Genomic DNA, 23,992 nt, shown 5'->3' with positions numbered 1-23,992 from the left:
TGTGGGCTAATCTTGCTGGGAGAGACTCGGGATCTTTCCCTCACGCCCTTCCCTCCATGCATTTCCATGGCAGTTCCATTGTTTTGGTCCAGTTCAATTGACCTCTTTACCACATCTATAGTAGACAAAAGTCCGGAAACACTAAAATTGGTATGATATGATATGTAACATGGTGTGGTATGTATTCATTTGTGGATGTCCGTCATCCATTTCGTATATGTTACGAATTACAATTTGTATGATATGTTAACAATTACAATTCATATGATACATTACAAACTGCAATTTGTACAATGTTACGAATTTGCAGAACATATGATACGTTACAAATTCCAATTTGTTGTGGCTAATGTTAGCTAGGTGGCTAATGCTAAAGTTAGCTAGGTGGATAATGTTAGCTAGGCTATGGGTTAAGGTTAGGAGTTAGGTTAAAGGGAAGGGTTGGCTAATGCAACAGTTTAGACTTTACATCCGTCCCCTTGCCCCGACCTGGGCGCGAACCAGGGATGCTCTGCACACGTCAACAGTCACCCTCGAAGCATCGTTACCCATCTTTCCACAAAAGCCGCGGCCCTTGCAGAGCAAGGGGAACCTCTACTTCAAGGTCTCAGAGGGAGTGACGTCACCAATTGAAACACTACCAGCGCGCACCACCTAGCCATTTCGCATCGGCTACACTCACCCATCTTTTGACCTCCTCATTTTCCGCAGCAACCAGTGATCCGGGTCACAGCACCAATGTAACAGTATAGACTTTACGTCCGTCCCCTCGCCCCGACCTGGGCACGAACCAGGTACGCTCTGCACACGTCAACAGTCACCCACGAAGCATCGTTACCCATCGCTCCACAAAAGCCGCAGAGCAAGGGGAATCACTACTTCAAGGTCTCAGAGCGAGTGACGTCACCGATTGAAACGCTACCAGCGCGCACCACCGCTAACTAGCTAGCCATTTCGCATCGGCTACACTAACATGCTAAATAGTTGCAAAGTAGCTAAAATGTAGTAAGTAATAGTGAGTAACAAGTTAGTTGCAAAGTTGCTAATTAGCTAAAATGCTAATGTTGTCCGTGTTGAGTTTCAAACTAGCAACTTTTGGGTTACACATGACCAACCACCTTCCTTAAATGATGGCCTTTATTAACTTTCTGCCTTATGTAACCATAGCAAACATAACACACTAATTTGAGTGGCCCGGATTTTCGTATACTATGTTACGTTTTGTCCAAGAGACCAGCCTGTCAACGGCTAAAATTCTTCCGTCAAGTTTCGACAGACCAATTTACGTTAGCCTACACGTCGCCCTGAGTGAAACAGGTAATGTAAATCAGGAAGCTACTGGTTGGTCACCGCCATTAAAAATATTTTAACCTGGGATTTAAAAAAGGCAAATATCGTGGTTTTGGTAACAACATTTATCCAGAAATATTTAAGGTACATATTTTTGTCGTTTTATCAGGGGACATGCGGCTCACTACAATTTGCGCTGGAGTACTCCTGGGAATTGTGATTTTGTTACGCCTCGACCTGTCAGGTGAGAGAACATTCAAAACAACCTTTCAAACAAAGCAAGCAGACGTTAACAATAAGTTATAAATCATGTACTGAGTGTGGCCTTTACATATTCTCAATGTTGCAGAATATGATGTCGATAAACGTAAGCATTGTATTGTACTTCAGTGTTACAAGTTTTTAGTTTTGTATATTTGCGAGCATTTAAAATATATATTATACATTAAATAGTTTCACAATCATGTAACGTTAATCTGTAACATCGTTCTGCATATTCTTGATCCACTGCAATTGGAAATAGTTTCCAAATGGGTATGACATTTTGCCCACATGACATTTTAACGTTAGACAGGTAGGACAGACTGAGAAGTGAAAAGCTTAAAACGACGTCTTTATACGGAAGTTAATTTCAATAGAACACACAAGGTTGAATTTAAACTGCACTTAGGCACAATTTGTACTAAAATAGTCCGACACCTTTCTCCAATTTGTGTCAGATCTATCATGTTGATTGAGTTGACACTGTGAAATTAGCGGCCTAACACATAACATGCAAGCAACATACCTTGCTACAGTTTCAACACCAGATAATGTGATGTGAATAACCAAAGGTTTGTGTTGTCCATTAATGGACGTTACATGTTCGCCTATACAAAACGGCATAGATTTTTCAACTAGCCTGGGATTGGCGATACTCTCTTTGTTCTCAATTCAGGAAATCTTATAATTAGTGATGGGGGGATTGATACAGTTACATATCGGTATATTATTTTGGATGATACATAGTTTTGTATTGTTTTAACAATATCGCAATATAATCGTTGCGATAGTTGATTGTACCTGCACCAAAACTCCAGTATTTTTCATTCATAGCTTCTTCTATATCTACTTTTTTAAATAGGAAGCCAATTTGTTTTCAGCACTTCTTTCCATGGCTGATCAAAACTAGTCCTCTCATGGCTCTCTTGTCCCTCTGCAGCAGGCATATGGTGAGCAATATGTTTGGAACATGAAATCCCAATAAAATCACAGTATCGAATCACAATACATATAGAATCGTGAGAATCGTTTATACATATTGTATCGGCACCTAAATATCATGATAATATCGAATCGTGAAGTCGATGGCATTTTACAGATGTGTAAAGTGTGTGTGTGTGTGTTTATTGTATTGTATTGCTTTATTTAACCAGGTAGGCCAGTTGAGAACAAGTTCTCATTTACAACGGCGACCTGGCCAAGATAAAGCAAAGCAGTGCGACAAAAACAACAACAGTTACACATAAACAAACATATAGTCAATAACACAATAGAAAAATTTAGAAGATTAGAGAGGCAATAAATAGGCCATAGAGGCAAAAATAATTACAATTTATCAGTAACATTGGAGTGATAGATGTGCAGATGATGATGTGCAAGTAGAGATACTGGGGTGCAAAAGAGCAAGAAGATAAATAACAATATGGGGATGAGGTAGTTGGGTGTGCAATTTACAGATTGGGTGTGTACAGGTACAGTGATCGGTAAGCTTCTCTGACAGCTGATGCTTAAAGCTAGTGAGGGAGATATGCGTCTCCAGCTTCAGTGATTTTTGCAATTCGTTCCAGTCATTGGTAGCAGAGAACTGGAAGGAAAGGCGGCCAAAGTAAGTCTTGGCTTTTGGGATGACCAGTGATATATACCTGCTGGAGCGCGTGCTACGGGTGGGTGTTGCTATGGTGACTAGGGAGCTGAAAAGGCGGGGCTTTACCTAGCAAAGACTTATAGATGACCTGTAGCCAGTGGGGTTTGGTGACAAATATGTAACGAGGGCCAGCCAACGAGAGCATACAGGTCGCAGTGGTGGGTAGTACATGGGGCTTTGGTGACAAAACAGATGTCACTGTGATAGACTGCATCCAATTTGCTGAGTAGAGTGTTGGAGGCTATTTTGTAAATGACATCGCCGAAGTCAAGGATCGGTAGAATGGTCAGTTTTCCGAGTGTATGTATGACAGCATGTCAAGGAGGCTTTGTTGTGGAATAGGAAGCCGATTGGAGATGGTTAATGTGAGTCTGGAAGGAGAGTTTACAGTCTAACCAGACACCTAGGTATTTGTAGTTGTCCACATATTCTAAGTCAGAGCCATCCATATAAACAAAAGGATGTAGAATAATTTGATATTGAGGGGACCTAAAGATAAAGGGTAAAAGATATAGCAGACAGGCCAGGGTTATACTGAGCTGAGGTTATGTTGTCGCTACAGTTTTTACGCCAGATAATGTGATATAACCAAAGCTTGTTGGTGTCTGTTAGTGGACGTTACAGGTTTGCCCATACAGACTGCCACCGTAGATTCTTCAACTAAGTCGGTATTGGCGATACTCTCTTCGTTCTTGATTCTGGAAAACCGTTATCTTATAAATGTCTGTGTCCAGATGCAGGGCACGGCCACGTGTAGAAGTAGATGACAAAGATCGAAACAAAGATCTACACACATGTAAGAGGCATATCTCACTTGATACAGAACATGGATTTACTGTTTACTACTATTTACTTGCTTGTTCCTGACACACCTCTTATTTACATTCATGTTCTCACAGTCTGAGGTCATTGTGAGCTGAGCCTCCACAGGACATATGGGTGATTCCTCACTTAACTACGAGAAAAAAAAGCTGTCATCAAGGCAAAGAGTCGCTACTTTGAAGAATCTCAAATATAAAATTAATATTTGTTAACTTTTTGGGTTTCTACTTGATTTCATATGCGTTATTTCATAGTTTTGATGTCTTCCGTATTATTCTACAATGTAGAAAATAGTCTAATTAAAGAAACCCTGGAATGAGTAGGTGTGTCAACTTTTGACTGGTACTGTATACAGTGCATTTGGAAAGTATACTTTACGAATGCACTGTACACTACATGGCAAAAAGTATGTGGACACTGCTTGTCGAACGTCTTATTCCAAAATCATGGGCATTAATATGGAGTTTGTCCCCCCTTTGCTGCTATAACAGCCTCCACTCTTCTGGGAAGGCTTTCCACTAGATGTTGGAACATTGCTGTGGGAACCTGCTTCCATTCAGCCACTAGAGCATTAGTTAGGTCGAGCACTGATGTTGGGCGATTAGGCCTGGCGTGCAGTCGGCATTCCAATTCATCCCCAAGGTCTTTGATGGGGTTGAGGTCAGGGCTCTGTGCAGGCCAGTCAAGTTCTTCCACACCGATCTCGACAAACCATTTTTGTATGGACCTCGCTTTGTGCCCAGGTGCATTGTCATGCTGAAACAAGAATGGCCTTCCCCAAACTGTTGCCACAAAGTTGGAAGCACAGAATCGTCTTGAATGTCATTGAATGCTGTAGCATTAAGATTTCCCTTCACTGGAACTAAGGGGCCTAGTCCGAACCATGAACAACAGCCCCAGAACATTATTCCTCCTCCACCAAAGTTTACAGTTGGCACTATACATCCGGGCAGGTAGCATTCTCCTGGCACCTGTCAAACCCAGAGTCTTCTGTCAGACTGCCACATGGTGAATCGGCCTCACGGCCTTCGTCAGAGCTTTTGTGAGTTAAAAAAAAAAATTGCACCCTTATGTAGACCTAGCCCCACCCACATCCGCTCCACAAATCGAAAGGGTTTGGAGGCAAAGGAAAAACAAGTAAGTGCTACCAAATATAACAATATGCATTTCATAATTATTCAAATAAAGTGTGTACATAAAATGTATTAAAAATTTCTGTAAAACCACAATGAGGACATTGACCTACCAAGCAAGTTTTAATAAATCATTGGGTACAGCGTAATAAAAACATCAGAGTAATCTGAAATAGGGGCATAATTCATGTTCAATTTTACCACATAACATGCATAGGCATTTCATCATTAAGACCTTTAGGAAATAATGTCTGGACCCCATTCGATGCGTGGAACGGATATGGGTGGGGCTAGGTCTACATAAGGGTGCTAATTTAAAAAACTCACAAAAGCTCTGACGAAGGCCGTGAGGACAATATGTTAAGCTTATTAGAGATCAGTGATTCTATCAAGAGCAGTGTGCGGGTTCCTCTTTTCTCATCTTATCTGACTGTTCATGATAAAAACGTTTTTTATTACTCTGCCATTTTTTAAAGTCTTGCACCGCTCCGTCCTTGACTTTTCCTAAATAAGTTTATATAACACACTGCCGTTGTTAGAATCTTAATGTCACAAACAGAACTGGAGTTTTAACCAGTTTTAGGAGGGCGTGTCATTTTTTTAAAGGGTTTTTCCCCCGTTGCCCCTCGTTCTCCCAAAAGTAGGGCCTGCTCCGCTCCTTCTTCAGAGAGTTGAGAGTGCAGTGCCCATCTGATAGTGACCCTGATAATTGCCTCTCAACTGAACCTAAACTATACCGAAACTACACTGCACAAAAATATAAATGCAACGTAAAGTGTTGGTCCCATGTTTTATGAGCTGAAATATAAGATCCCAGAAATGTCCATATCCACAAAAAGTGTATTACTCTAAAATGTTGTCCACAAATTTGTTTAGATCCATGTTAGTGAGCATTTCTCCTTTGCCAAGTTAATCCATCCACCTGGCAGGTGTGGCATATCAAGAAGCTGATTAAACAGCATGATCATTATACAGAACAATAAAAGGTTACTCTAAAATGTGCTGTTTTGTCACAGAACACAATGCCACAGATGTCTCAAGTTTAGAGGGAGCGTGCAATTGGAATGCTGACTGCATTCCACACACACACTGACCAAAAAGTTATTTTCTTGGCATTTACATATGTCCCCATTACCAGTAAAACATCATCAAAACCTATTTCTTTCACTTACTTGCTATGCTCTTTCGTTGTTCAGTCGTTTCATTCTCAACCAGAATTTCATCATATATGTCAAGCTGTAAAGTTTCAGCTCTGTTTCAGCTCTCACACTCTTAAAGGGAGTGCTCCTAATCTCAGTTTGTTACCTGTATAAAAGACACGTGTCCACAGAAACAATCAATCAAATAGATTCCAAACTCTCCACCATGGCCAAGACCAAAGAGCTCTCCAAGGATGTCAGGGACAAGATTGTAGACCTACACAAGGCTGGAATGGGCTACAAGACCATCGCCAAGCAGCTTGGTGAGAAGGTGACAACAGTTGGCGTAGTTATTCGTCAATGGAAGAAACACAAAATAACTGTCAATCTCCCTCGGCCTGGGGCTCCATGCAAGATCTCACCTTGTGGAGTTGCAATGATCATGAGAACGGTGAGGAATCAGCCCAAAACTACACTGGAGGATCTTGTCAATGATCTCAAGGCAGCTGGGGCCATAGTCACCAAGAAAACAATTGGTAACACACTACGCAGTGAAGGACTAAAATCCTGCAGCGCCCACAAGGTCTGCCTGCTCAAGAAAGCACATATACATGCCTGTCTGAAGTTTGCCAATGAACATCTGAATGATTCAGCGGACAACTGGGTGAAAGTGTTGTGGTCAGATGAGACCAAAATGGAGCTCTTTGACATCAACTCAACTCGCTGTGTTTTGAGGAGGAGGAATGCTGCCTATGACCCCAAGAACACCATCCCCACCGTCAAACATGGAGGTGGAAACATTATGCTTTGGGGGTGTTTTTCTGCTAAGGGGACAGGACAGCTTCACCGCATCAAAGGGACGATGGACGGGGCCATGTACCGTCAAATCTTTTACACCTCCTCCTTCCCTCAGCCAGGGCATTGAAAATGGGTCGTGGATGGGTATTCCAGCATGACAATGACCCAAAACACACGGCCAAGACAACAAAGGAGTGGCTCAAGAAGAAGCACATTAAGGTCCTGGAGTGGCCTAGCCAGTCTCCAGACCTTAATCCCATAGAAAATCTGTGGAGGGAGCTGAAGGTTCGAGTTGCCAAACGTCAGCCTCGAAACCTTAATGACTTGGAGAAGATCTGCAAAGAGGAGTGGGACAAAATCCCTCCTGAGATGTGTGCAAACCTGGTGGTCAACTACAAGAAACATCTGACCTCTGTGATTGCAAGGGTTTTGCCAAGTACTAAGTCATGTTTTGCAGAGGGGTCAAATACTTATTTCCTTCATTAAAATGCAAATACATTTCTAACATTTTTGACATGCATTTTTCTGGATTTGTTTGTTTGTTATTCTGTCTCTCACTGTTCAAATAAACCTAACAATACAATTATAGACGGATCATTTCTTTGTCAGTGGGCAAAAGTACAAAATCAGCAGGGGATCAAATATATTTACGTATGCTCATTTACAGTGCTAGCATATTATACTTTTGAAAATTGATATTTATGAAATTGTTTTTATTTTGTATATAATTTGGTTGAAATGACACTACTCCATGTCGGTATCTATGAAAATGATTTGCTTTCAGTTTAGATTCTCCCCCTCTGTTTGAATGTGCCTATTCCAATTGTTGGGAGGGACAAAGGTCTTAGATGCACCAAAGATGGTGGATAAATTTAAGATGAATGACTGAAGCCGTTTAACGTTGGTCGCGTTCCCCTGCTCCGACATTGCGTGCAGCGTATTTATGCATGCAACGTCTGAGCAGGGAAACGTGATCAATATCTGGCATGCTCATGTGGGAGAGGGAACAGCTTGCTCTGTCCTACTTATTGGTCGCAATCCCCTACTCAGACGTCGTCATTGACTGACAGATTGCTAATAAATATGTGGTTAGCTGATACATAAACTACATATCCAGGTGTTGTAAGATCTGGCATGTGTCAGCAACGTGAGCAGAGGAACGTGCCCATTGTCCCCTGCCTGCTTGCCTTGAGCTAGTGCAATATCTCGCTCTGGGACACCACCTCCACGGGGTGGAGGCAATAAGCAAACCAGAGCGGCCCTACCCTTATCAGGAAAAAATGAGGGAGCCGGAGGTCTCGCTTTTTCTTCAGTCTCTGTATACATTCCACCTCATTTAAGCATATTTCTGACCAGGTCTTCTACAGGCTTTCATACTGAAGTTAAGGTGAAAGCCTGGCATAGGCTACTCTGGGAATGCTTAAATTGGATTCTAACTCTAAAAGTAGCAGAGATCCTACTTTGGAACTTTGATATGCCGTATATTTCAGACAGAAAACCATTTAATAGAAAATACATTTCATTAGGTCTTGGGTTTAGGCTCTGCTCTTCCAGGGCATCTCACTACCAGGGCAAGCCTCTATCATTTAAGATAAAAAAATAACTACAGACAGTGTGCTCAATATGCTATATCAATCACCCTGAAATAAAACGGAAGCACAGCCAAAGAGATGGAGGCTGGGGGTGGTGGTGGGCTAGCAAAATCATGTCAAATATATGTCAACAACCCTTCCCCCAAAGGACCCCTTTTTTTAGATGAAATGTCATAAAAATCCCCCCCAAATTCTAGTTTTGTGAGGAATCACCCTTTGGCAACACTTTTTACCATACTGTGTGATGTGAATTCTGTCATTGTTCTGGGCTTGCTTCAAGTCTCTGCAAGTTTAGGTGATGAACATTTCCTGCATGTTCTTGTAGGTGCACTACAATAGTACTTTTCTCACAGAGAACAGCCTATGGAAAGTATTGAGTTAACCATACCAAACTTCCATCTTAACACCATAAGATGTACACCATGTAACCATTAGACTTTACTCAAAATATTTAGGTTTTCAAATAAAGGATGAGTTTCTCAAACAATATGAGAGTACAGTACTTATTCTTTGAACACCCTTGTTAGATCACCTACATAACTGTAACAAGGGCTTTGATAAGACTTCAGTCTGAGTACTGACTTAATTGTGGGTGCTACTTTACAGTCGAGTACACAGTGGCCGGTGTGCTTCGTACCACGCTGTTTGCAGAAGCATCAACACTAGTCACATTTTTTGATTGTTATTCAAGTAGAATTTTTTTATATGTTGATATGCTATTCAAAGACAAAAGAGCTTCCGCCGTGGTTGGTTTAGACACAGACCAGTCATCTGACACTGGACTTTATTCAGGCTACTTTCTGTCAATTTGAATGTCACAGAGAACCTAAATTCATATTTTCCTCTTAGAGAAAATGTAACCGAGTGTTCTGGAAGGATGTGTATTTGTGCAATAACCAGTGCAGCCTCGAGTCCAGACATGCAAATAGGCTACCTATCTAGCCTACTCCCAATGTTCAGTGAAACTGAAATGCTATGTCACTGTTTTATAATCTTTTTCTCTCATGTATTTGTTGTTACCTTCACCTCAGAAATCTTAGCCTGTTCATTGTTTCAAACAACAGTTTTACCCCTCAATACAACGATATAGTAGTAGATTAGCCTTTTCTGTTTGGACTGCGAAATATGATAAATAACCTTTGTTCTGTTCCCTCAGAATGTCTGCACATGAATGTCCACCCTGACAAAGATGCCGCTGTGACTGTGTCGTCCTCACTGTTCCTTCCATTGGAACAGTGTTCCGTGTGCACAGTCCGTGGCGGTGAGAATGACACCCAGACGGCCTGTCACTCATCTCTGGCCCTGGTCCCAGATGAGAACATCACCTTGCTCTTCAACTGTACTGAACTGCCACAGAGGGCCTTTGCCATCCAGATCCACAGGAAAATCGGTGAGTCTAGAGAAACGTTGTTGTATTGGGTTTCCCTTTAGGCTGCCACCTTAATTCGATCAAACCAGTCAAAAAGACGTACCCCACAGACAGCTGCTTCAGAATTTGATATGCATGCTGTGGGTGGTAGTTGTGTCAACAAGGATACTGCATAAAAACTAGAGGTCGACCGATTTAATCGGAATGGCCGATTAATTAGGGCCGATTTTCAAGTTTTCATAACAATCGGAAATCGGTATTTTTGGGCGCCCATTTGCCTGTTTTATTTTTATTTTTTTACACATTTAATCTTTATTTAACTAGGCAAGTCAGTTAACACATTCTTATTTTCAATGACGGCCTAGGAACGGTGGGTTAACTGCCTCGTTCAGGGGCAGAAAGACAGATTTTCATCTTGTCAGCTCGGGGGATCCAATCTTGCAACTTTACAGTTAACTAGTCCAACGCAATAACGACCTGCCTCTCTCTCGTTGCACTCCACAAGGAGACTGCCTGTTACGCAAATGCAGTAAGCCAAGGAAAGTTGCTAGCTAGCATTAAACTTATCTTATAAAAAAAAAATCAATCATAATCACTAGTTAACTACACATGGTTGATATTACTAGATATTATCTAGCGTGTCCTGCGTTGCATATAATCTGACTGAGCATACAAACATACAAGTATCTAAGTATCTGACTGAGCGGTAGCAGGCGTGAAAAACATTCATTCAAACAGCACTTTCGTGCTTTTTGCCAGCAGCACTTCGTTGTGCGTCCAAGCATTGCGCTGTTTATGACTTCAAACCTATAAACTCCCAAGATGAGGCTGGTGTGACCGAAGTGAAATGGCTGGCTAGTTAGCGCTAATAGTGTTTCAAACTTCACTCGCTCTGAGCCTTGGGGTGGTTGTTTCCCTTGCTCTGCATGGGTAACGCTGCTTCGGTGGTGGCTGTTGTCGTTGTGTTGCTGGTTCAAGCCCAGGGAAGGAGCGAGGAGAGGGACAGAAGCTATACTGTTACATTGGCAATACTAAAGTGCCTATAAAAACATCCAATAGTCAAAGGTTAATGAAATACAAATGGTATAGAGGGAAATAGTCCTATAATAACTACAACCTAAAACTTCTTACCTGGGAATATTGAAGACTCATGTTAAAAGGAACCACAAACTTTCATATGTTCTCATGTTCTGAGCAAGGAACTGAAAAGTTAGCTTTCTTACATAGCACATATTGCACTTTTACGTTCTTCTCCAACACTTTGTTTTTGCATTATTTAAACCAAATTGAACATGTTTCATTATCTACTTGAGGCTAAATTGATTTTATTGATGTATTATATTAAGTTAAAATAAGTGTTAATTCAGTATTGTTGTAATTGTCATTATTACAAATACATTTTTTTTAATCGGCCAATTAATCGGTATCGGCTTTTTTGGTCCTCCCAATAATCGGTATCGGCGTTGAAAATTCATAATCGGTCGACCTCTAATAAAAACAGCTAAGGCCACCTTTCAAATCTAGCACTACGGGTGAACTGTTTTAAGCAGGTTTTGTTTGTGTTTCTTCTCCTCTTCCCTGTTATGTAATTTTCTTTTAGATTGCACCAAGGACTCTTGCAGCCCTGCCACAGGTGCAGCTCAGCCTTCCCTCTTCCCAGAGTTCATTAGAACCCTTGTCTGGCACCTAAATGTGCCAGAGATGACCGTTTTGAGTTTGGACTTCCCTAGTGACAGGCTGAAGGAGATGACTGAAGCAGAGATCTGTCAAGATGGCTACCAGTACGCTGTAACCAGGACCAGCACTGAAGGAGAGGTCAAAACTCAGACATACTGCAGGAATGGCCTTGTGGCTCACTTAGATATACTGAGCAACGCCACGGTGTCTTTGCAAGTTCAGAACGGCGGGGAGGTGAATTCCTCTATATTCACGGCCACTGCCAAACCAATGAAGAAACGTAAGCTCTTTCAACTCTTCTGTTCATGCCTCACAATAATGTGAACCATAGTTTTGTTTATATAGTGTCTATGTGGAGACCCCTTCATATTAGTGGATTCGGCTATTTAAGCCACACCCGTTGCTGACAGGTGTATATTCAATCTCCTTAGACAAACATTGGTAGTAGAATGGCCTTACTGAAGAGCTCAGTGACTTTCAACGTGGCACCGTCATATTATGCCTCCGTTCCAACCGGTCCACATACTTTTGGTTATGTAGTTTATGTACACTAAATTATATTTTGTTGAAGACAGAACAATGAATTATACTGAATTAAAATATAAACCCAACATGAGACAATTTCAAAGATGTTACAGTTCATATAAGGAAATCAGGCCCTAATCTATGGATTTCACATGACTGGGAATGCAGATATGCACTACAAAGTATGTGGACACCTGCAGTCAGCGTTCCAAGTTCATCCGAAAGGTCTTCGATGTGGTTGAGGTGAGGGCTCTGTGCAGGCCAGTCAAGTTCTTCCACACTGATCTTGACAAACCGTTTCTGTATGGACCTCGCTTTGTGCCCTGGGGCATTGTCATTCTGAAACGGGAAAGGCCTTCCCCAAACTGTTGCCACAAAGTTGGAAGCACAGAATCGTCTAGAATGTCATTGTATGCTGTAGCATTAAGATATCCCTTCACTGGAACTAAAGGACCTAGCCCGAACCATGAAAAACTGCCCCAGACCATGATTCCTCCTCCACCAAAGTTTACAGTTGGCACTATGCATTGGGGTAGGTAGCGTTCTCCTGGCATCCGCCAAACCCTGATTTCTGTTGGACCGCCAGATTGTGAAGCTTGATTCATCACTCTAAGAGAAGTGAGTGTAGTGAGTGTTGCAACCGGGGACAGACGATTTTTACGTGCTATGCGCTTCAGCACTCGCCGGTCCCGTTCTTGGAGCTTGTGTGATCTACTACTTCTCGGCTGAGCTGTTGTTGCTCCTAGACGTTTCCACTTCACAATAACAGCACAGTTGACGGGGGCAGCTCTAACAGGTCAGAACTTTGACAAACAGACTTGTTTGAAAGGTGGCATCCTATGATGGTGCCTAAATTGAAAGTCACTGAGTTCTTCAGTACAGGCCATTCTACTGCCATTGTTTGTCTTTGGAGATTGTATGGCTGTGTGCTTGATTTTATACACCCGTCAGCAATGGGTGTGGCTGAAATTTTTATTTTCCCCAGCACAAGGTGCACCTGTGTAATGATCATACTGTTTAATCAGCTTCTTGGTATGCCATACCTGTCAGGTGGATGGATTATCTTGACAAAGAAGAAATGCTCACTAACAGGGATGTAAACACATTTGAGAGAAATAAGCTTTTTGTGCATATGGAACATTTCTGGGACCTTTTTTATTTCATCTTCTGAAACATGAGACCAGCACTTGTTGCATTTATATTTTTGTTCAGTGTAGTTTGAGTGCTTATGTTTCCAATCTTCCTCAGAGAGCCGAATGATGTCAGTGACCCCAGAGCCAGACACTATCGTCACCATCAGCAGAGACACCAAAGCCAAAGAGTGCAGTGTGTGTGTTGGGGAGGGGCCTACCTGTAACTCCAAAGAACTCGTCCTGAAAGACGCCCACAACATCTCTGTGACGTTCACCTGCCCACAGCCACAAAATCTCTTCAGTGTGCAGATCAACAGGGATATTGGTAAGACGCCTCTGACCCATTTTCCTCGCCTCAACAGGGCACTGACCAAACCTGATACTTTCTAGTATCACTTGAGTGAGCTTTCCTGGCACAAGGGACCCAATAGGAGTCTTAAAAGTGTAAACCCTTGCTCATCGGTTAGCTTCACTAACCATGATTCCATCCACATAGTCATACCCCATAAAAACTAAATCTTTAAAGCTGGGATGGAAACTACAGGAGGCTTCGTTACAATTTTATAAATGCTCACAGATCATTTGTTCATAAGACATGTTGGGATCTTTTTGTCTGTAAAATTAATTATGCGCAAATATTTAAAAAATAATCATCATATCGAATTAAACTTGGAGTCAGGTTATGATATGGTGTGTGGTCCTCCCACTACGACTTGGGAAACCATGCAGGTTATTAGGATACAGATTAAATAAATGATGATGAACTTCACAGCATGATACACAGTGATGAGCTTGATGCTCCTTTCCAATAAATATTGAGGGTCTTATTCTGGGGACATAGTGGTCGATGCTTGACTGCTGTTTGACAGATAAAAATATTCTCTCATCCATAATAGTCTAATCATGTAGAGTAGCCTACCCGCACAGCCTACCCACATTGTATCTGAGCGGTAGGCTAGAGCACATGTGCCAAGACCAGAGTGGGCACATTTGCTATTTAACAGTTTTTGTGACCAAACCTTTGGCAGAGTTGAAAATGCGATGGAGACACATTGAGCTTTTAGATTTTTATTCAGTACATTAAAATGTAGGTGAAAAAGTACATTTTGTGAGCATATTTTCAGATTTTAGAATATTCGCATGAAAATCTGTCGCCAATTAGATGTTTTTCCTCCTCCAGATTGCACAGAGATCGCCTGCAGCGGGAACATTGTCCAGGCGGAGTCCTCCCTCTTCCCAGACTTCAACAGAACCTTCACCTGGGACCTGAAAGTTCCACCTGGCCTTTCCTTCCAGCTGGACTTCCCATCACCGGGAATGAGACAGATCCCACCCTCTGAGTCCTGTCCTGACGAGCATACCTACACCATCATCACTTACCAGCGCACCGGGCCCGCCACCATCGGCATGTTCTGCCCAGATGGCACCATCACCACGGTCCAGGTGCTGTACAAGGGCCGAGTGTCCCTGCAGGTCCCTGGGGACAGGAAGCTGGAGCCGCTGGACTTCAAGGTCACTGTTGGGCCGGAGATTAAAAGTGAGTGTCTGGCAGCTATTGGAGGAGCCACAGGAAATCAATGCCTGCTGAGGTCATCCCTTTTAGCCTATAAATATTCGGTATCCCTCTAATGACAGAATTACTCATGTCATTATACCTTATTTAACCCTCTTCCTTCCAGTGCTGGCTGTGGTAAAAGTCAACCTACCTCGTGGGGTGTCCGATACAAACTTTCTCTCAGCCAACTACCCTAGAGGTTTCTCTGACAATGACCTGATGAGGTGGGACTTCATGGTGCCCGGCATGCATAACTACACAGTTAACTTCCTGAATTACACGGCGCCTCTCTGCCGGAAGAAGAAAGTGATGGTGATTTATGACAAGGAGGGAGAGGTGGGCATCCAGAAGACCCTGGTGGACCCCCAGCCAACACACAGGCAGGGCAGCTTCACCATGACTATGTTTAACTGTGAGACTGACAAGACCAAACAGGGCCTGTCCCTACATTTCAGGCTCTCGGTAATGAGGAGCGGCCATCCAGGTACAAAGACTATTGACGATCATAAATTGTTATATGACATGATTGTGCTGTAAGCAATCACAAATAAGATCCAAAGATGCTTATTTATTCTGTGCATGCAATCTGTTAAACCAACACTAGACTTTTCAAAACTAATACACCACTAATATTTCCATTATAAACTTGTGGCCTAAAATTAGCCTGATCATTCAATCAAATGAATTGAGTGGTGATCAGTGACCTATTTCTCAGGATGATTGTGCATGTTTGTCTTGTATTCCCTGGTCAGTTCTCTGCACTGTAAATCTGTCAGAGGAGGAAGGGCCATTCCTCCACATTGAGAAGATGGGCTCTGACTCCCACTGTGAGATGAGGAAGGACTCTGTGGTCCAGGAGAAGATCACAGTTCCCTCAGGGACCAAAGCAAGTCTTTCTTTCCTGGACTGTCCAAGTGAAGACCTACGTCTGACAGCCACGAAAACCATAGGTACTGTAACAATACATACAGTAGGATTGCATGTATTGCCTCCAAAATAACTACACTTGAACATAGGAACTATAGTACTATGGACAGTATCTATACCATTCTCATTTAAGCTTGTTAGAGTATCTTCGTGAGAAAGGTAGAACAGATGGTCTTTGTAGTATTCAAATCTAAGGATGTGCACCAATAATATTCATGTACAGTGCCTTCAGAAATGATTCACATCCCTAGACTTTTTCACATGTTGTTACAGCCTGAATTTAAAATGGATTCAATTGAGATTTTATTTTCACTGGCCTACACACAATACCCCATAATGTCAAAGTGGAATGATTATTATTTTTTTTAAATGTGTGAATTTTTACAAATTAATAAAAAAAGGAATAGTTGAAATGTCATGAGACAATAAGTATTCAACCCATTTGTTATGGCAAGCCTAAATAAATTCAGGAGTAAAGATTTGCTTAACAGGTCACATAATAAGTTCCATGAACTCACTCTGTGTGCAATAATGGTGTTTAACATGATTTTTGAATGATTGCCTCATCTCTGTACCCAACACTTGCAGATAATTGTAAGGTCCCTCAGTCAAGCAGTGAATTTCAAACACAGATTCAACAACAACAGGAGGTTTTCCAATGAAAAGAAGGGCATCTGTTGTTAGATGTAGCTGAATATCCCTTTGAGCATGGTGAAGTTATTAATTTCCAGTGGTGTAAAGTCCTTACTTGAAAGTACTAAAAAAATACTTGAAAGTACTAAAGTATTTTTTTTTGGGGGGGGGGGGGGGGTGTCTACTTTACTTGACCATTTATATGTTTGACTTTTAATTCACTACATTCCCCCCAAAAAATTTACTTTTTACTCCATACACTGTCCCTGACACCCAAAATAACATTTTGAATACTTAGCAGGACAGGAAAATTGTGTAATTCACACACTTATCAAGAGAACATCCCTGGTCAACGCTACTGCCTCTGATCTGACAAACTCACTAAACACATGCTTCATTTGTAAATTATGTCTGAGTGTTGAAGCGTGCCCCTGGCTTTCCGTAAATGAAAAAGATAATAACATTTTGCTGTCTGGTTTGCTTAATATAAGGAATTTGAAATTATTCATACTTTTACTTTTGATACTCAAGTATATTTTAGCAATTATGTTTTCTTTTCATACTGAAGTATATTTAAAACCAAATCATTTTAGACTTTTACTAACCTAATTGCCAGAGTGAAAAGAAGGAAGCATAAAATATTTTTTTAAATTGCATCATGTTTGCAACAGGGCACAAAAGTAGTACTGTACAAAATTTGGCCTGAATAGCCTGTTATGTTTGGGGCAAATACAACACATTACCAAGTACCACTCGCTATATTTTCAAACACAGTGATGGCTGTATCATGTTATGGGCATTCTTGTAATCGTTAAGGACAGTTTTTCAGGATAAAAAATAAATGGAATGGAGCTAAGCACTGGCAAAATCCTAGAGGAAAACCTGGTTCAGTCTGCTTTCCACCAGACCCTGGGAGATTAATTCACCTTTCAGCAGGACGATAACCTAAAACACAAAGCCAAATCTACATTGGAGTTGCTTACCAAGAACACTGTGAATGTCGAGAGTTTTGACTTAAATCTGCTTGAAAATCAATGGCGACCTGAAAAATGGTTCTCTAGCAATGATCAACAATGAATTTGACAGAGCTTGACATTTTTTAAAGAATAATGGGCAAATGTTGCACAGTCCAGGTGTGGAAAGCTCTTAGAGACTTACCCAGAAAGACTCACAGCTGTAATCGCTGCCGAAGGTGATTCTAACATGTATTGACTCCGGGGGTTGCATATATTAGTGTTTTATTTTTCTTGATTGTTTTGACATGTTAGAATTTTTTTCCCACTTTGACATTGGAGTATTTTGTGTAGATCATTGACAAAAAATGCAGAATCCATTTTATTCCCCCTTTGTAACACGACAAGATGTGGAAAAAGTAGAGGGGTGTGAATACTCTGAAAGCACTCTGTGTAAACCATTATAATCTCTCAAGCCTCTGTGGATCTATTCCAGGATGCCAGAGTTTGGACTCATGCTCTGTGAGCGGGACTCTTCTCACGGTCCCCAAAATTCCGATGTGCCTCCCTACGCTACTACAAAGCTTCACCTGGCACCTCAACATCCCAGTATATGGCACTGTGGATCTACTGTCCCCCACAGGAAACCTCAGGCAGTCCCTGCCAGGACAGGAATGCAATGGGAGTGTCTCCCTTCACATAGCTGAGGGTGATGGGTCCTCCATTGGCTACTTCTGCTCCGAAGGCATCATTCGCAAAGTCCAAGTGCACTCCAACGTCTCTGTCACTGCCACAGCCAAGGACCTTAGCCTGAATCAAGGGCCTTTCCTCAATGTGTCCTTCAGTGATGAAATCTCAGGTATGCTAACTAACCGGATTTGCAGTCTTTTTTTTCACGTTTTTTAAACGTTTTAATCTTTTAAAGTAACTGTCCAGTGAAAATCTCATTTTAACTCATACCCAAATTGACTCATCCTATATCCCCATTTGTGGCCAAAGCATAAATTCACTTCAAAAAACTTGTATCTCAAACAGACCGTTTAAAAAATATTTGCTATTTCTTCATAGAGCATGATGTCATACTTCTGAGGAGGAGGAGCTGGCCAATCAGCAGTCTATTTTTAATGACTGGTATACACTCACACCATTCTGTTGTTGGGGTATGCCTAGAACTGTTACAGTGACCATATTACCGCCATGCGGTCGCGAGTCATGAAGGCAGTCAAATTCCACGTGGCAGTTTAGTCACGGTAATTAGGCTTCTCCAAGCTCATGCTGCTGCCTGCCAAACTTGCTAACTGCCTGGTACTCAGCATTCTATTGTCCATATAATCACTCTGACATTAATGCAAATGTCAGCTAAAATCTAATCAAACACTTAATGAGAGCCCATGTTCTCATGTTGGGCAACAGTTCTATATGATATGCAATTGCGTGCGAGAACTGAGTGATGGCCTTTATTAAAAAGATGAGGATCCCATCAGCTTTCTATAGGCTAGATCTACTATATTTATTTATCAACCTTCCTAAAAGTAAGCACATTGTTTATCTTTACAACAGAAGTATAGCCTACCTGGCTGGCATGAAAATTAACCACAGGAAAAGCGTCCTACATTTGCTATTTAAGGGCATAGATTACGTGTATTTTTTTCCCCCTGCCCCTGGTTTGAGACAGGTGCATGATAATGGTCGGTTCTAAATCAGAACTAATTTCACACACACATTATTTAGTATATGTAAATACAGCATTAAATCAAGAATAGTCAGATGGGTGACAATATTAGCCTATCACTTGTGAATGATGTATTGCCACTTATTACCACTTGTGAATGTTTTTTGTTGCTAGTGGTTGTATTAATTTGGGATCTATCGCATCCCACAACTGTCCCAGACTATGTTTGGAATATTTATTTCTCACACAGAATAGAATATGTAAACTTTTGTACTATGAGGAATAGTAGATTGACATAGGCTAGTGCTTTTGCTGTTCATTTAGCCTACTCATCTTGTTGGCTGACAAAAAGTAAATGTGGACCGTTCTTCCAATATCTTTAATATGCACCTTGGAATTGGATAAGGGTGCGCATAGTTGCGTCCCCAATGTCAGTCTTCACTTGTAGCCTGTAAGAAAGACCCGCTCACGTGATGGAGAGCCATCTGAGTGAGCGGTGCTTCGTAGCACTCAGGGAGAGGAGAATTATAATATTTAGCCCAAGGGCTCAACGGCCACTGGCCGCAAAAGGCATGGATTTCTTTTAAGGAGCATTACAGCCACACAAAGGGGATGCCGCCGGGAAATCGAGGCATTATCAAGTGCTTGTCAAATTGTGAGTGAGAGACTGATGAAGTGTGTACAGCCTGCGCAACAAACAAAGTAGAGCTCATGCATTTCAAGTGACTTTTTTCAAATCATCATTAGTCGCGTCATGCAGCCTTACAATGTATAAAAAATCTAAACTTATAGAGCAACGTTGGTAGAACTGAAGTTACATGAATAACTCTAAATGAAGCATGTATAGAAGTACCTATTTCTTTTGTTAACTGTTCAACACAGCCACATATGTGCACTCCCTCAAATTGTTGGGAGAAAATATTATTTTGTTTTATTCAGCTTTGTTCAATTGTATTCTTCATACTATAAAATAATATAAAATTATGCTACAAAATTCTAAGCAAATCTTGTCTGCTTAATGAACTAGTGTAGCCCACTGCCATATGGCATAGCCAGATCAGGACCTAACATAAGGACAACTCAGAGTATGTTATGCTGTTCTTCTGAAATAGACCACATTTTCTTCATATCATGTTTCTTTAGACCTGTCTACAATAAATAATGGATTTATTGTGATGGTGTAGGCTATATTAAAGGGATTTATTAGACTATTTAAAATGTAGATGTTCCAAAGTTCAGCACCAGTGGCTTGTAGGCTGTGTGTGGAAGCCAGGAGATGCTACATGTGTTTTGTTAATTAACGGTCAATTACCGTGAGACTGACCGTTATTTGCTTGACAATCATCGGCTGACAAAATGTTGTCCACCACAGCCCTAGGTACGCCTACACCATTCTAACACAAAGCTTATTTCTGTCCTACTTAGTTTTCCTTCCAAAAAAGTGTAATTATTTCACTCGTATTTTAATGAATTATAGGTCACATTTCATAGAAATCTGGAAACACTGGACAGTTACTTTAATACTCTCTTCACGTACCTTTTTATGATTCATTGTGTAACATCCACAAGAGAGCACTGAAATACAGCAATAGCAAGGGGATTTGTTTTAACAATGGATTCAGTGGAAAATTCCATTCTCCCTCCCTCTCAACCACTGTGTTCAAACTGTATTGAAAATGATTGTTCCTCATCAATGACTTTTTCTCTATCAGAGAGCATCATATATACTGTCCAGCCCAGAATGGGTTCCCCTGCCCTCCTGGCCACCCCAAACTGGCCCAACGGTATGAAGCCGTACTCCACCGTGTCCTGGATCGTCAATCTGCCAGGCCACCTCCAGGCCAACCTGCTGTTCACTAACATCAGCCAGCCCAAGTGTGGCCAGGGGCACACGTGCATCAAGGTGCAGACCCTGGACTCTCCAGAGGAGCTATTGAGTCAAAGGGAGGATGAGGCGGCAGAGGACAAGCTGATGGTCCCTGAGAGCTTCTACCTCAACATGTCCAACTGTTTGCCGGAGGACAGACACTTCAGTGTGCTCAGCAAGGTCACCCTACAGAATACTAGCAGTAAGGACCTGTTTGTAATGTTATTATGGAGTTGTGACTGAATTATGGTTGTGATAAGATATCTGCATAATTCTAGAATTTTTCTCTCAAGACCTTTTCTGGTTATTTCAATAACTCTTTGAGATCTTAAATTTGAGGGAAAATGAAAACAATTTATATTTCAATTTTAATGTATATTTCTTAAATTACATCAATACACGTAGGGCACTTATTAGGGATACATGGTGGTCTCATAATCATCAACACTGTATTTAGGGGTGCTGGCAGTGAAGCTTGATTCAACTCAAAATATATGTTCATCCCTCTACTAAGTATGAAAAAAGCTCAGCGATATGTCAAAAGATGGAAGAGAAAACCGCAACTTTCTACAAAATAAAATTGCGCTCTCATTCAAACCCAAATTCAACTTTTCTTTGCTCTATCAACTTGAAACTGATTGATGTTCTTGAGGGTAGGAAGGTGTATGCCAAAGCAAGTGTTGATACAAAAAATAAAGTATAAATTAACAGCATGCAATTCAGTTGTGAACCTTAACTCGCGTATTACTGTCTCTAGTATGATTTGAGAAAATCTAAGCAATCCGTCAAAAGATGAGAAAATGGAACCTTTGTAAAACATTATTTACATCCTAAATGAAACCCTTCACTTCTCTTTGCTCTTTGCTCAATCAACTTGAAACTTGCCATAGTCTTTTGAATTGTTACATGGGAGTAGATTTGTTACAAGGGAGGATGTACAGTATAATGCTTCCATGCAACTGTCTTTCAGCCTTCTCATAAACCAGCACCCCATTTCATTGCTACAGTACATGCTGCTATATTTGTCTAATTCTTATCATATCTAATCATGATTATCTTCTTGTGTGTGTCTCTATAGTGCTGCTCCAGAGCTCCATTCTGTGGGCTGTGGGAGCAGTGCTGCTCCTTATGCTCCTTGTGCTGACAGTCGTCTGCTTGGTGATAAGGTGAGAACACCTGCCTCACCAAAACAATCTGTATAGCTTTGATGTTAAGGTCAATCCATGACTTGGCTGTTTCCCCCACTGTAGTTTGTCTGACTCAAAACCATTTGTATTCCTCTTTCGTGCTTTACAGGAAGAAGAAAAGAACGATGGTCAATGAGGCTTCCATCTTCGTAAGGAAAGGGAATATCTTCATCCCAGGCGACGGCATGTTCCCCAAAACCCGGTCGGACAATGAGTCTCATGTCTACGCCTCCATCGAAGACACCATGGTGTATGGCCACCTGCTCCGCGAGCCCAGCTATGTGGGCACCATCCAGGCCCACTTCCAAGGACAGCCGGTCGACACCTACCGGACATTCATGCCGCTCCAGGACGGAGTGCCAGAGATCACAGAGACTGCTGCAGACCACGAGCCTGAACTGGTGCCTGAGAAAGACATGCACAGACCTTTCCTGGACCCGTCAGAATCCTTCATGCCATCAAGACCTCGCACGCCCATAAACCGTCACAACAGCATGGGCTTCATGGACCGCAGGATGGTGGACAATGAGCTGTGCACGTTCAAGAGCACTGGGGATATAAATACGATTCGACTGTCGGGTGCAGACCAAATCCTAGAACCGGAGATCTTCATCGGCTCGGATGGGGAGGAATCCATTTAGCATACTGTGAGATGGACTACTGTTAATTATTTCACATTGTTGCAAGTTCACTGCAGTGTAGAAATGGAGCGGAAATGTGCCTTTGCATAACAATCAGGGCGTCTGTATTAGTGGTGTGTTGTCTACTGCATAGGACCATCAGACAACACTGGTACTACATTTCATTCGAGCCTCTGAGTCTACGCTTCCTTACAGCACATGGTGCTGCTCTTCTGATTTTACAATACTGGTGGACTTGGTTTTTGTGTATATTTCTTGATTGTATTTTATCTTTGTTTTATATGCTAGTATGTACTTAATAGAATGAATGTTGCCCTGGGCCACTGGTGTGCCATGGATTTAGAAGCAGGGTTGCATCTAATGAGTAACCTTGAGTTACTTTTAGCTTTTTTGCATTGTTGATGTTGTTTGCCAAAGGTTTTTCTCTGTAAATGTATTTTTAGACATTACCAAACTTTTTCTCTGCCAATTATTTTAATTCATTAATTAGACATTTTGAGTGGTCTGTGAAAGTGTACAGTGTGATATTGTGAGTAATACAGTTTTTTTTTTAGGATAGACAAGGTAATCAATCCAAAACACTAAAACTTACAAAGAAAAGACAAGGCTTCCTTGTTGTTATGGGGAAAAGTGACATTATTAATCCTTTGGCTAAAACCTGTGACCTTTTTAAATCCCATTTTGTAGCTTGTTATAACCTTGAACCACGGAAGACCGATTGTTTGGAAGGTTGGAGTGGTTACCATTGAGTATTTGTTGAGGGACTTTTACAGGAAACAACCAAACCTTTAGCCAGAAGCCAAGGGTCATCAGATTGTGGCAATAAACTTTGGTTTAAATCTTGTCTTCAGTACGAAAATATTATAATCACTTTTTTTTAAATATACACTGCTCAAAAAAAATAAAGGGAACACTTAAACAACACAATGTAACTCCAAGTCAATCACACTTCTGTGAAATCAAACTGTCCACTTAGGAAGCAACACTGATTGACAATAAATTTCACATGCTGTTGTGCAAATGGAATATACAACAGGTGGAAATTATAGGCAATTAGCAAGACACCCCCAATAAAGGAGTGGTTCTGCAGGTGGTGACCACAGACCACTTCTCGGTTCCTATGCTTCCGGGCTGATGTTTTGGTCACTTTTGAATGCTGGCGGTGCTTTCACT

General features: G+C 41.4%; 1 protein-coding gene across 1 annotated transcript; it reads left to right on the top strand.

Annotated features, from left to right (window-relative positions):
- Positions 1-1,186: 1,186 nt before the first annotated feature.
- cdcp1b (CUB domain containing protein 1b) lies at positions 1,187-23,732 on the top strand. Its single transcript, XM_021571674.2, has 12 exons — positions 1,187-1,317; positions 1,460-1,534; positions 9,837-10,070; positions 11,650-12,006; positions 13,500-13,709; positions 14,565-14,921; positions 15,064-15,423; positions 15,692-15,889; positions 17,949-18,311; positions 20,837-21,193; positions 22,070-22,157; positions 22,288-23,732. The coding sequence occupies exons 1-12, from the start codon at positions 1,212-1,214 to the stop codon at positions 22,817-22,819; spliced, it is 3,237 nt and encodes a 1,078-aa protein (XP_021427349.2). The 5' UTR covers positions 1,187-1,211; the 3' UTR covers positions 22,820-23,732.
- The last annotated feature ends 260 nt before the right edge of the window (positions 23,733-23,992 follow it).

Source organism: Oncorhynchus mykiss, chromosome 18 (assembly GCF_013265735.2).
Source record: "Oncorhynchus mykiss isolate Arlee chromosome 18, USDA_OmykA_1.1, whole genome shotgun sequence".
In the NCBI taxonomy this organism is placed as follows: domain Eukaryota; kingdom Metazoa; phylum Chordata; class Actinopteri; order Salmoniformes; family Salmonidae; genus Oncorhynchus; species Oncorhynchus mykiss.
This window is presented reverse-complemented; position numbering and strand designations above follow the sequence as displayed.